The sequence below is a fragment of the Eucyclogobius newberryi genome, unplaced genomic scaffold, assembly GCF_026437365.1.
Source record: "Eucyclogobius newberryi isolate DKJ021-1_F unplaced genomic scaffold, fEucNew1.0.hap1 SCAF_3, whole genome shotgun sequence".
NCBI classification, from domain to species: domain Eukaryota; kingdom Metazoa; phylum Chordata; class Actinopteri; order Gobiiformes; family Gobiidae; genus Eucyclogobius; species Eucyclogobius newberryi.
The window spans coordinates 12,208,917-12,224,264 of record NW_027315945.1 but is presented as its reverse complement, the minus strand read 5'-3'; the positions used below and the strand labels follow the sequence as shown (position 1 = coordinate 12,224,264).

The 15,348-nt window shown below is 39.0% G+C and overlaps 1 protein-coding gene across 2 annotated transcripts in view; it reads right to left on the bottom strand.

Moving 5' to 3' along the window:
- iglon5 (IgLON family member 5) overlaps positions 1-15,348 on the bottom strand; it is a 295,698-nt gene that overhangs the window by 61,358 nt on the left and 218,992 nt on the right. For both annotated transcript variants that reach the window (XM_072461621.1, XM_072461622.1), the window contains 2 exons: positions 11,207-11,285; positions 1,022-1,254 (listed from right to left, as the gene is read on the bottom strand). In XM_072461621.1, coding sequence (XP_072317722.1) covers positions 1,022-1,254; positions 11,207-11,285 — 312 coding nt within the window. The remainder of the gene's footprint in view (positions 1-1,021; positions 1,255-11,206; positions 11,286-15,348) is intronic.

The window sequence follows — 15,348 nt, the reverse complement described above, 5'->3', positions numbered from 1 at the left end:
AGGTACCCCTAAAGTATTTCCCACATATTTTGAGAACCGTTAAGTTCAATGGAATGATACTGATGAAGATTTTTGATACTTTTGGGTCAAAAAGAGCAATTTCATTTCTAGTCTATTTTAAGCCTGCAGTATATATTTTAGTTTGCTCATAGCTGTGGCTTCAACTCAAAACCTTTTGACAGGATGTCACAGTGAGCGTGTTTAAAATAACCCCTCAAACCCTATGGAAAGTGCTTTGTCCAAAATGTAATGGGCTAGAAAGTACAGATAGCTGATGTAGTAAAGAAAAAGTGAATGTTTCTACTGTAAAATGTAGTTAAATCTGTCCAACTCAACACAAAACCTCTAACAGACCCTTTGGCACATTGTTAATATCAAAATACATTCATTTTTGAGCGTGTGCACAGTTTTAGGGCAGTGAAACTAAGCACTTTTGTCTGCTGATTATTGTGTTAAAGCCAAAAACGATCTTTGTTATGCTGCTGGCTATACATTTTGTGCGGAAGTCAATACAAGGAGATTTTGATCTGTGTACACTTGTTTTATCTGAATAAAATTAAAGCCTGTTTGTGTCTACGTCCAAACTGAGGCGGACCACCCAAGCACAGCCAATCAGAGCGCTGCTTTCAGCTCTTACTGCCAGGTTGATGAGACATACAATACTTTATGTCTCACAAACGTAACATTTACTTATCAACAAAATAGAAAATATGGATACACCAGCTTTAAGTAAAGTACGGATACCTCAAAATTGTACTATACTTTTACTTTTGCACCCTGTCATGACATGGTGAGGCTTTTTTGTGATGTGGTCAAGGAGAGAGACTAAATACACAAGATTATTTCAACATTTCCTCCAATAAAACACAACTAGGTACTGTTCAAAGCAACAACAACAAAAAAAGAAGTCAGTTTTTCATAATAAGACCCTTTAATAACACCTTGCTCAACATATTCTAACCCTTCACCAAATACCATCATTTCTCTGCAGTCCTCTCCGCGGTGCATGAACCTTTCCTACCTTGCACGATGAGGTAGACGTGGGTGAGGCGGGGCTTGTTGTTGGCCTGGAAGGTGCAGGTGTAGGGGCCCTCGTCGGTCACCTGCACCTTACTGATGTGGATGGAGAAGTCGCTGCTGTTGTTGTTGAGCAGGGTGACGCGCTTGTCCAGGGTCCACTTGTCGCGCCCCGTGAACATGATGTTGGAGCGGTTGAGCCAGGCCTTGTGGGTCACCTCCTCGTCGATCTGACATCTGCACACACGGTTTGGCACACGGGTTAAAACACGGACTTTAACTGTTGTATGGAGAGTAAGTGAGGCAAACATGATGGCGCATGGAAAGCTGCTACAGTAATTGACACAATTGGTTGAATACTGAGAGCAAAGTGAACTATACGCTGGTCAAAATGTGTGCTTAAGCTACTCTGGGACCTGTAACAGATTTTGAACCATGAGTGAAGAATGTGAAAGTGTCAATGTGCCAGCTTTTGTTTGCTGTGAATAGTTCCCCTGGGGCTTACCTGGTTAAAAAAAGGTTCATAATAATTGCTAAATATCAACTATAAACCAAAGTTACACTCTTGGGGGCTTGTTTCTCCACATAACTTCTGGTTCTGCCCCTGTTTGTCTCAGTGGGGTTTCTTACTTTGCCTCTAACGTTCCAAAGAATGTCAAAAAAAATGTTGGAGAATGTTGTTTTAAAGTTTGGTTCAATGCAGGTGGCAAGCCTGGAACCAGGATTCTTACACAGTGCTTCTTTAAGACTATTTTGTTTCTGAAGGTGCAATATGTGTGAGATAGAAGCCCATGGTGGGTCATGAAGACAGATTTGAATTTCAGTTTGAAAAAATTACAATATCGATTAAAAATGTATGATTTTTGTTTGGTCAGATTTCAGTTGCAATAATACTTGGGGCTGGTTCAGTGTGGATTTGTTTGAGCCGGTACATATCTCGCTCTTACGATTTGAAAATCCATAGCAAGAACCACTAATAGACGTTAAGTTATAACAAAGGTTCACAAATTAACTTTTCGCTTTAGTAAAAATGTAACAAATTGTTTTTTTTTGGGCTATAAAATCATTAGTTACATGGTGTAAACAGACAGCAATATTTTTAGTCTTATTGCTCTTCTATTTTCATTGAAACTCACTCTAGTCTGTATAAAAACTGGGAATGACACAAGAATTTAGGGAAAACCATTTAATATCACCAATTACCCGCCCCTAATAATAATGACAACAATAACACATCATTCAACCAAAAATATTTTAAGGGAAACTTGATTATTTCCCCCCTCAAAATGTACTCAAATCAATATAAATGTTAATGAATTCAAGCTGCTATTATTTTAGCTCTCGACAGGTCATCAACGCTGTGAGTGACCACTAGATGTCCTTCCCCTGCTTTCACTAAACCACGTGTGGCCGTTCTGTTTAATTCATATGACACGGATAAATCATGCTTGAGAGAAACAGTGAGCGAGAGAGAGAAAGAAAGAAAGAGAGAAGGGCCATGCTTTTTAAACAAGACACCACACCAAAAGAAGCGTTTCATTACTCGATTAGCATCACATCTGTAGCTGGCGGCACACATTGTATTAAGTAAACCCACCATAAAATCATAATCGCTGTACAAATGTGCTGTTAATCTATTTTTAAATTAATCACTTCTTCTTGTTCTGGGGTACATCGGCGCAGGAGCCCAAAGGAGATGTGGACCGTAATAGCATCAAAATGTATTTATTCTTAATGGGCTGCATCAAAGACAACACGCAGCATTGTCTAGAAGTGTCTGTGCCACTGGGGTATAAGGGATTCTGCGTCGTGATGGAGTTATTTATAAAAGCTCTTTGCATCTGTTTGTTGTCCACGCATTTGATTAAAGATGGCATCGCAACTGCTGATCTGAAGTGGAACAAAGATACTGGAAAATGAAAGAAGTATAATAAATGCAATAAAAATAATAATTTAAAAAAGAATCCTATTTATAGTAATAGGGAAACTGGTTAATAAATCATCACTTTTACTTTCCTACTTGGGAATTTTATATCAAGAAACAATTTTCCGCATTCACAAACTTCATAAGGTCAGGAGCTTTTTTTTTCTCTTTAATTTTCAATTTTTTATGGGAGCCAAACTCAGACAGAACTGTGCAATCAGATTTATTTCAGTGACACATGTGAAATAAATAAACTCATTATCACATCAGAGTCAGATTTAGAATTACTTTGAATAATCCCCAAGGAGAAATTATTTTTGATACAAATATGCAACCGACAATAAAAAAAAACTAAAATGTCTTTATCACAGTAACAATAAAATGCTATAAATTGGTCGTTTTATGTTTTATGTTTTTTGTTTGATGCGCATGCTCAGTGCGGTGCAGCACTTGCATCTCTATCCGTCTGCAATAAGTGCTATCGCCTCTACAACTCTGGAGCTCTCACACTTGCCAGACAGAGGCTCTGATTGGGCAACTTAACGGTGTGTGTTTCATCTGGAAGTCTCTAGAAATCTGACACTTTATTGAACGAAATTAAAAAGAATGAACGTGCTCTTCACAGCCACCAGAAGGAACGCGTTCATGAACTTTAGTAAAATTAACATGTTCAGGCACAACACTGACCCTCACAACATATATACATATATTTTGCTTGTTCCTGTACTTTTACAGTTGAGCACCTGTTATCCACCATCTGCCTCTTTCGCCCTGTGCACAATGGTTGGACATAACCAAATGGCATTGCTTATTAAAAGAGGATCCTACAGCCCACATGTGAGTGTGATGCATCATTAGAAAGCTTAGGCCTGGTAGTTTTTGCAGATGTGCCAATTCTCTAGGAATTTGCATTTTGGTGCTGTTGACCTTTTTGTATCAAAAAGTATATTCGGAACAAGTTGACATGTTTTTTTCCAAGGGCTGTTGCAGACAAAACAGAAAACAGAAACATTTGTTAATAGTCTCATTCTGTAGCTGAAAGTGTGACGAAAACACACAAACCAAACATCATGTTGGAAATCGAACCAGTCTTTTGTTATGGACAGAGAAATACACTGGTCGAGCTTTAGTTAGATTTAGTAGATTTTTTTCACCGAAGAAAACACTGTTTACTGGACTATTTCTTCAAATGGGATTACGTCAGGAAAAATACAAGTGGGTATTGTTTTTCTGTGGATTATTATGGACAGAACAAGTACAGCTAGATATGGATTGAACACAGTTGAGTCCGTCATAAACACGCAAGAAACGCATTATGAAAAGTTGAGACTTTATCACAAACTATTGGTAATTGTTTATTGGGGCATATTATTCAATGTAAGTCAATGCCATATTCGTTTTGTTAAGAAAATAATCTTTAAAATGATGTATAGCTTGCTGGAATTGACAATGAAAATAAAAATGATGATGCAATAGAATTTAAAAGTATGGTTTTCGCCCGCACGCGCTCTGGCAGTCGTAAATAAGTTAATATTGCACAAAGAGGATTTGAAAGCGCAGCGTTGAGCAGTTTGATGGTGACAGTAGAATGATTTCCTGTGTCTCTCAGTGGAACAGCGAGGCCGTAACAGTCTATTGCATCTGACCAGCACACTGTGGAGCTAATAGAATAATCCTCCTCTCCGACTCTGCAGTTAGAGTCAGGTCCCTCCCCAACAACATGTCCGGCCTTCCTTCCGATTTTATTGATTATCATTTAGAACAAAATCAAACTTCTCTCACCTCGGATTAAAAGATTCTGCCCAGTTTTCAGTCTCCTGTGGTGTTTTCTCACCGTTCCTTTTTCCTCTTAAGCAGCCATGTTTGTTGTGATACAAGCGTTTGATGATCTGATTGGCTAATCCACCTGTAAATCATGCCCATCCGAGAGAACAATATTCAATATCAGCTTCTGAAAGCATTCTTAATATAAAAGCTTGCGTACCACAGGCTGGAAAAAACTGCAGTACAGGGTAATACAAATAATATTGTAAAAGTCAACTGAATTAAAGAGTTACCAGATCCTATTGTTGATTTAATGGTGACATTTAAGTTAAATATTGTCTAAATGGGTTTCTATTGCTAAAACATGATTTTTTTAAATCTTTTGTAGGCTTTCCTCCATCATACCAGAGTTTGCAATTAGAAATGAAGAGATCAGGTGCAGCCAGGACATGTTTACCAGTTGGAGGTCTGAAAAGTCTCAATTGCTGGAATGTACATTCCATTATTTTATTTTTTCTGTAATTTTGGTAACATGGTAACAAATAACAATGTTTTCCAAATATCTCTTTATACCAGATATAATACAGTAAATATGTTTATCTAGGTGATCACTAAGAACAAGTTTATGCTTAGTGATTATTAAGAAGTCTGTGTAATCCCTCATTCATCAAGGAGTGGTTCATGGTAGAAAGTGGTTTCAAGCTCATGGGATTGAGAATTTATACTGTCCCGCTCAAATTAATGTTTCTATGACATAGAGCCACTAAACACCAACACAAATGGGTCTAAAATCGATGTACACATCCTTGACCATATTTGGTCATTTTAGTGCATATTTGTAAAAAAAATCAAAGATCAAAGCTGTGCCTCATTGTCCTCTTAGGGTTCAACTGTGACCACTACATTTGAATTTTGTGGTTGGACCAACGGCCGTTGCTGAATTATAAGCCTGGCGATTACGCCACAACTGACCTGAGCCCCGCCCCTGTGGTGCATGAGAGACGAGACATGTTTCATGTCGGCAGCCGCTGTCAATCACCTGGCTAGAGCCCGCCTCCTCACCTGCCCCTCTCACCCCTGCGCCTCACCCAAAGCACCGCCCACAGGGGAGGCTTTTGGCCTTTTTCTATGAGGAGGAGGTGGCCAGACCTCACAAGGTGTCCAGATGACTACATTTGAAACCATTTCTATGAGATTATTATGGTTTAATTATCAAGTCTGCTTTGTAGGTGCACTTGTGTTGCCTTGTCTTTAAAAACACCTTGGTCATCATTAAGCTCTCAAATACATCCCAGTTTCCCCCATAATATTTCATTCATGTTTTTTTTGTCTTATCATCTCATAAATGCACCTTTAGATCACCTGTTTCGACCCGCTGATGCACTTCCTATTTGGTCTGTTTTTACAATACACACAGAGTAACTTCTCTTCTTCTGCTGTATGTAATTAATTCAAGAGCGTGTGACACTAACCAAGCACCTGTGTTGTTATTTAGGGAAACAATGGAGACATTCTTCAGAGGAGGATGGATTTTCGCCGGAGAGCACGTTCCGTTTAGCGATCGTGCCCAAATAACTGCGATAGATCCCTGTGTCTGGGCGCATTGATGCACAGCTGCGGGCTACACTCCTGATGACATTATGGATCGCCCTTTTTAATTTACAACTTTGGCTCTCGTTGTAAACAAATATTGGCGGAGCGGCGCTTGGCTTCAAAAGTGTAACAAATTCTACTTTAAGGGAATAAAATGAATGACTAAAGGGATTTTGTTTACATCTTGCTGGATTCGCTTAAAAACGTCAATGGATTTAAAAGATGCGGCACATTCACTTTAATAATTGGAGGCTTGTTTTTAATATTGCAAACTATTTTTTTTCCGCAAGTGAAATTTGGAACCTCCAAGGTGTCTTTGAAATACTCATTTGCATGTAAATAACACAGTGTTTGCTGCGGTGAAAGACAAGAAGCCACAAGCTGTTTGCACTAAAACTCTAACACTGTAAATACCTTCACCGGTGCAAAGTTGTGATGCAGGAAAAAAGAAAAGAAAAAAGGAACAATAAAAGTAAAACAATTACTTTTCAATCATAAATCCTTTGTTATACTGTACAACGTAGTTGGATGATAGTTGGAAAATACTTCTGAATAGTTGTTTTCTATGAAGTCACATTTTTATTTTAATTTAAATACTATATCACAGCCAGGAATGACTTAAAATGCAGTTGTCCTTGGATAGCAAAATAAGTACTTGCACTAGAATAGTTATGTCACTCCATGCGATCATTGTCTGTTCATCTGCCACAATAATGAATAAATGTGTCCTCTAAATAAAGACATTTTTTGGTAAATATGTTCCATTGTGTATGACACTCTGAGTTGACCTGTGCACACTTCAATGCTGAGACCATTGAGACTGTATATAATGAGTGCAGTTGAAAAGAACTCTTTCAAACGTTAGCCCCATTTGCATACGCTGAAAGACTTCCCGATGTATTTTTCATTAATGGAAATAACGACTGCTGTTTGATCTGCCTCTGCTTAGTATTCAGCACTTGCGTTTGTGGTGCACGCGTACATATGGTACACGTACTTACAGACGGCATGTTGACATCCGAGAGGCGTGTCTTATGTTCTCCTGTTGAGTACAATAACACTTCAGCCTTTCACAGATTATTCGTTTAAACGTCTTATAGAATCACTAAGGCACAGTGGGGAATGTTTCCACACCAGAGATTAACAAAATATCCCTTAATATACAAACAAAAGCAGATAAATCCATATTCACTTTTACCATTTGACACAACAATTATGATTTGCAATTGATTTACTTTTTTTTAAAGTGTTGTGATAAAATTATTAGGAACAATAACAGCTAAATGTAAATGTAACTGGACATGTTCTACTTTATGGCCGTCATTTTATCCAACTGGCCATGTTACAGGTCAGATCTATGGAGAGGCGATCCCGCTCATAATAAGAATGCATGTTTTTCGATGTATTTTATAAGAATTAAAAAATGCAGGATAAATGTTTAATTTAATAATATAGAACATTCCAGGCAAAGCAATAACATTGCCATGGCGATAAGCAGGTGGTGGACCCTTACACAAAAAGTTACATTGTGAACCTTTATGGGCTCATTATAGATATACAAATAGATGTAAATATATGCTAAAAATCATATTATTATCAAACAACATTATATCCACCTTATTCCAGCCCACTTTTGTCTCTTTTTGCCAGATTTGCACTTCCATTGTAAAGGCACTTCCAGTTAAGCAGAAATTCTGTTAACTAAATCTCACTACTAAATTATGACTTGAAGTAGATTGATTTGTGCAAAATGTTCTATGTTGTACTAGAACCAGGAAGTATGATCACATTAGTCCTGTTCTCAGGTCTCTGCACTGGCTCCTGTGGCTCAGAGAACAGACTTTAAAGCAGCTCTGCTTGTGTACAAGTCTCTCCATGGCCATTTCAGACATGTTAGTGCCATATGAACCATCTCTGACTCTGAGGACCTCAGGGACCGGCCTCCTGCTGGTGCCCAGAGTCAAGACCAGACACGGGGAATCTGCGTTCCAGTTCTATGGGGCAAAAGTCTGGAATAGCCTTCCTGAAGTTGTGAGACAGGTCCCACCCCGGCTGTGTTTAAATCCAAGCCGTGCCTATGACTGAAATACTTTTACCTGGTTTATAATGTTTTAAATACCAAATTCATTTGTTTTTATGATTTTATTTATTTATTTTGATATACACTGATTTATATTTTTATAAACTGTATCGTGTTCTTATTTTTCAAATGTGTTATAACATTATAAAGCACTTTGAATTGCGCTACGTACAAATTGTGCTCTATAAATACATTTGATTGATTGATATGTTCATGTGCAGTAACAAATCAAGAATGTAGCATAAAGTGGCGTTCAGACCAGGGTGTCCACAGCGTCCAGTTTACATTCAAAGTCTATGTGGACTTTGACTTTGAACGGCGCGAATTCTGCATTTTGATCATCGGACGCTTTGGACCGACGCTGCTATTGACTAAACTCTGCTCACCTCTGAAGTATCTGCGGGTCCGAGCCCTAGAGCCCATCGCCTCCGTTTTTGAACTTTGTAAAGTTAATACACCATTGCTCCAAGAGAAAAGCAACACTGAACAACTCCTCCACTTCATGTGCTCTACACGCCTCGGACGTGCGTCTACTTGTGAGTTTATTTTTTGCACGCGCGTCCGAGGCGTCTGCCTTAATATGTACAGGCGTCAAACTCCTACGTCGGGCGCGAATTGGACGCTGCGGTGTGTCCGCGGCTTTACTGGCAGTGCCCTTGGGAATAAGGTGAAGAGTAAAGGTGAAAGCTATAATAGTTGTTTTAGTGTAAAAAATCTAAACTAAATCCAAACCTTTCAATCATCAGCAGAGCTTTAACATTTTATTTTTGTGAAGGCATGGCACATTTGGCTCAGTGGTAGAGCTGCTGCACATATGCAAGTATGAAACTCATCTCACCATAAACAGTTTGAGGTTTGTCTCTGACTGTCCCTCTCTGGACCCTGTTTCTTTTCTTTTCTAAACCATTCGCCTGTCCATGGGTTTCAGTCACGCGACTCACGTCACACACGCTGTTGACTCTCCGCTGTTAGATAGTCATGAAAAACAGCTTATAAAACTGGAAATGAAAAGGGTTGATGCTTGAAGAAGACAGAAGTTATGGGCTTTGGTCCTAATCTACAGCAGCGACAACTCGCAACAACAAACTTTTGCAAACAATCACATCCAAGCTTCCTCGTCCACAAGCCGTCTGCACCAGACAAGCCGTCTGCACCAGACAAGCCGTCTGCACCAGACAAGCCGTCTGCACCAGACAAGCCGTCTGCACCAGACAAGCCGTCTGCACCAGACAAGCCGTCTGCACCAGACAAGCCGTCTGCACCAGACAAGCCGTCTGCACCAGACAAGCCGTCTGCACCAGACAAGCCGCGCACGCACGCGCGCGCACGCACGCACACACCTGTACCAGTAATCCAAGTATTTCCATTTTAACATGGTTACTTCTAATTCAAGTCCAGTTCATCAATAAAACAACACTCCTCTTGAGTCTTGAGTGACAGCTGTAGGGGGAGGTGGTGTCAGTTTGACAGGGGGGAGGGCTTATCTCAATGAGATGCAAATGAGCCCCCCTGTTACTCTAGGCTCACTCCGGTGAGAATCTTTAGAGGCCGTTTTCTCAGTGAATGGGTTTGAGAGTTGTATACATTCAAATGACCACAACTTACTCAAATATGATCAGATCTACACGAGTGAGACATCATTGGAAAGCTTTGAATTCACACTTTGAGAATCTGTGAATAACTCAAAATATCTCTGGGTAGACTTGTGACTGGTTTTTATACGGCCGGTCACATATGTAACCTAGCATTAGCCAGCTGCTAACTACCTGAAACAAAAAGCTCAGCCTCAGTCGGGAGTGATTTCTGTGAGTCCACTGGTCCCTGCTGACCATAGTAATACATTTCTGCACAATCAGGGTCTTTTGGGATGTAAGAGGACTCCTTTGTTTTGAGACTTTTTGTAGGCACAACTCACTTTTGGCCATGCAGCTTTTGTCCTCAAGATGGCAGTAGCAACGAGTGTCACGCCACTTCGGACCCATGAATAACCACCACTCCATTTAACTTTTACAGTAATCGACTCTGCAAATGTATTCAACCACTAATCACATCACTGATAGCTAGACAGCAGTGACAATGCACTTACGAAGGTGTTGGGAATCCCCAGCCATCCTGATTAGGGTTAGTGCAGGAGCCCATTTTAAACCAGGAGCTAATTAAACCGCTAAGGGGCCAACTGTGATACCTGACAGTTAGGATTAGTCAGTTAGCCCTATGACGTGGAAGACGTCACGCAGGAGACAGGAGACGCAGACAGGAAAAACACTGTCTTTTGTGGTGTAATGCAGTGCACATCGTTCAGAGGGAAACACCAGCTGCTGAAGAAATTGTAATTAACCCGTCATTATCATGTGTTTTGGGGCTGTTAAAAAATAAGAAAATAATATATATATATACATTTTCGGTGTAATCCCTCATTCAGGAGTGTTCCATTGTAGAAAATATTCAGTTTCGACTCTCATCCAAGAGTCATTCTCAATCTGCGAATATATATACATGAAATAATAGCACAAGAAATGTAAGACTCTATTTCAAAGTATATGCCCTAAATATGATACGGTAAAAATGAACTATTACACAAGTAAAATCTTTCTACAATTTAGTTATACTTTACTTGAACTAAAAAAAACTATGAATAAACCCTGAGAGACACAGTACATGGGAACATTAACCAGAATGCGATGGGGAAATGTTCGAGTTTCATATATTAAGAATTTAGGTCACAATGGTTCAGATTTGCCTCACATTTCAACCCAATCACCAGCGTTTACCGAGCGGGAAAAACCAAGGGTGATATTGGACAACCTTGACGGCAGAATGGGACTCACCTGAGGGTGACGCTGTCCCCCTCCAGCACCGTGATGTTGTCAGGCATGTGTGTGAACTCTGCTCCCTGCACGCTGGAGCCTGAAACACAACCACAAATCAAGTTCAGCACAGAGGAACAGAGATGTGGAGGAAATAAAGTCAAGTTTGGGACGTACCACTATCTAAAAAGTATTTGCCTCAAAGTACATTTTGAAAGAAGGCAAACGACTGGTGCGACATGGAAACACATTATGTCATTGTTTACTATTGTTACTATTTGCACCATTAAAAGTATGATGTGCTGAATGTCTTTCCCCATTCTTTCTCCAATTTAACTTTACGTGATTACTTTCCTCTTAATTAAAGCTTTAACAAAAAGTTGAAGTATTATGTAGCGGTGTAACAATAACTGAAATACTGTGATATCGTATCGCCAAATGTATCACAATAATATCATGGAAACTACATGAAGAAATAACTGTTGTTAAGCACTTTTATGGTTTCATTCAGTGGCTTGTCAAGGAATATATTTGTATTTGATTTTGAAAAATGCATACATATACAAATAAGAAACGGGACAAGAGAGCTGGACAAAAAAAAAATACAGTCAAGTCCCATTTAGGCCAAAGTTTATACATTTTTGTCAACGTATTTTAAACGGAAAAGGTGTCATATCTACAATTCTGTTACACTCTCAACAATATCAGAATAAATATCGTACAATGAAATGAATATTGTGATAATATCTTACTGTAAGATTTGCTTATCATATTATGTTACCAAATTTTAAACTTCTTAATTAAAAAGTGATCTCATGACAATCTGGAAAACTACCAAAACTCCCAAGTTCCACCAGAGCTAAACCAGGTCTAAAACAGGGCTATTCCAGAGCTAAATAGTCCAATTAGCTTCATTAGCTCCTTTGATATGACATAATAAGAAACCATGATATATTACAGATTTGAAATAGGTCTAAATTGGGTCTAGAATAGAAAAAGAAACATCGCTACAGTAAGTTAAATCAAGAACTGACCCAAAACAGGTCAAAAATATGGAAGAATTTGAGTAAAATATCGAACAGCAAATCATCCCGAAGAAGCTGGCGCACCACAGTTTGAGAAACCCAGGTACAGATTCTTTATTATGACACACCACAGACTTGTTTTGGCTTCCCGGCACCAGCGGGACGTCGCTTTTGTGCGGCGGGATAGCGCATACTTCAGAGCCATTGCATTAATAATAAACAGTCCTTGGCAGAGGCTATTTATACAGGCCATTTTAACAAGGCAATTCAAAGTCTACAAACTAATTAAAAAGTGACATAAAATTAAACAAGCACATTAAATTAAAGCTCATTGTGATAAAATGAAAGGGAACCAGCGACACAGAAAATACAAGAGCACGGGGTTGGCAAATTCAAAGTGAAACATGGAGGAAAAATAAGCTTCCTTTTGCTTATTGGAGAAACTGTGTCAACAGTAATGAAAAGAGTCTGAGGACCTGTCGTATGAAAATAAACGCTATTTCACTTGGTCTTGTCAGGTTTTAACGCAAAAGGCACAAGCAAAACTAATTATCTTATCATCATGGTTATTGTGAGTGGACAGGAGCGTAGAATTGCAAGTGTATTTTAGTCACCGACTTGTGGGATACAGTTTTCGTGAGTTATCACAGCTGACGACCTTTGCCGCTCAACCAATCACGTCCCAAGCATATTCATATAAATACACTTTCTTTCGCCTCCATCATCTCGCCATTTCAGCTACATGTGTGCCACGACTCTCCGGAGCAGCAGAAGAACCATCGCCTTCTCCATCTCCTCCTTTCACATTTGTTTCCTATAAGCAACGCAACAACGCAGGTAATTCTTTTAGGTACAAAAACAAAACCCGACAGGGCAAGAGAGAAACTAAATAAGTCAAAAATAATATGAGAAAATAAGGAAGGGGTTGCATCCAAAGAAAAGATGGTTAAAACTAGAGCTGGGTTGAAAAAAATCTGTTTTCCGATTTTTAATCGATTCGCATATTAATGACCGATTATCAATTCGTACGTCCAAAAATATTATTTATTTTTTTTAAATATTTTTTTTTAATATTTTTTTTAATTCAAATTCTTTTCTACATTTCCCTCAGTGAACTTCAATCTACCTTCAAGAAGGATAATTCAGGATTCCTGGATTAACTTTCTTGAAGGTAGATTGACCCTTAACCTTTTCATCAGTCTTCCATCAGTAACTACCAATACTCGTAAGATTTGCTGTTTAATATTGATATAATACTAGTTTTAATATGTTGCTTCTTTACACAGTCATAAAGTGAAGGAAACGGTTCAAATACATTTTTAATAACATTAACCCCCGGATCGAATCGAAATCGGATGGAATCGGATGGAATCTGAGAAATCGGTGAAAATCGATTTTGAAACGTAAAAATCGGAATCGAATCGATTCTTGAAATTTGAATCGAAACCCAGCTCTAGTTAAAACACATTGAGTACAAAATAAAAGTCCAATTTAGTCCATTGTCAACAACATCATACAGTCAGGACTTCAGCAGCTCCTCAATATGTTCTCATGATGTTCTTTCAAAATGCCATTACTGATAAAGCTTCTAAACATTATTTTATAATACTGGGAACAAACAGTGGTATGAGAGTGGTATAACCTGTGAGGCTATTATATTTGCCTCAGAGGTGACCGGGATATGCACAATATTATAAACTGTCTGGACAAATAAGCTGGTCAGAAGGAACACTGCTTTATTTGAATCATTCTGCTCTCCTCTGTGCACGGCCCAGCTGCAGCAGAGTTCTAACAAAGAGTGTGGCGTTCACTCGTGTCTCCACGTCCTGCATCATCGTTACTATAAATTCATGTAGAATGATGAAGCCCCGGAATGGCATCGTGCAGACTTTGGTTTGTCTTGAGAAAAGCTCGGCGAGGTCACACGCAGAAGAAGGATGAGTTATAAACGGGCTGAACAAAAACAAAACTTTCCATGCACTTTCATTTAGAGCCAAAGAAAAAAATGGATGAATTTTGTGTGGATTAAACCTGCTTATGAAAGAAACAAGAGAGCGTGAAGAGCCTGTTACAATCACTGTAGCGCTGGTGAAAAATGGAAACATGTGTGCAAACTCTGTGTTGGTTTTGTTCGTGCTTTTTCTAAAGTTCAAGAGTCGTCACTAGGCAACGGAGCCTCGCACTGTCCGGCTGCTCTGATTGGCTGGAGTAAAGCTGTCGGAAGCAAATTGGAAACAATTAGAGGTTTGCGAGCTGCGACCCGACAAATAGTCATAACAGGATCACATTGACCCCACAGACGCGAGGAGTGAAACCACAAATAATCACTTACGAGAATCGCCGCTCGGGCCACGTCTCCCTGAACTCGTGGAGAGGCAAATCAAGCTTAAAATCATGCACAAAAACAACATAAATCTATCACTGTCAACAAAAGATTAGAATGTCCCAGTTTGTTTAAGATGAGGAGGTTCTGAGACTCACCACATACGCGTCGAGACTTTCCAGCACAAAATAAGGGCTATTCCTGTGGGAGAATGTGACGTCTTGTCTTCCATGTGAGGAGTTCAACACTGCACTATGAAAAACCATGTAGTAAATAAATAGACTTGACACAAGACAAAAAGCGAACCCTATAGACGGGGCCCTGACTTGTTCTTGAATAGTGATTTGGTTGCATTCTGGAGGGATGCAACTTCAATGAGCGGGGCTGATAATAAGCCAAGGGAAAATGATTCACACCCAGTCACCAGAGCGTGAAATGAAGCCAGCAACAGTATAGCACCGGGAAGACTCCATACTGACTAGCAATATACACAAGCATATTTAATACATATGTACTTCCTGCATGCGTACAGGAGGTGCAGGCGTATGTGTGATTTGGAGCCAGGAGTTGGACTGCTGGACCTTTTATTTGCAAGAGTGAAAACATATCTTGCTGGTTTCTTGTATCTATATAATAATAATAAAACAATTATAATAATATTAATAATCTAATATAATATGCTTAATATAAAACTCAATTTTGATACTAAGAAAATAACAGAGAGAATAGATAGAAACATTATTATAGTACTTTATTTTATATATATTTTTTGCAAAACAATGTTTATAAATTAGCTTTTTGCCTTAAACTAGTTC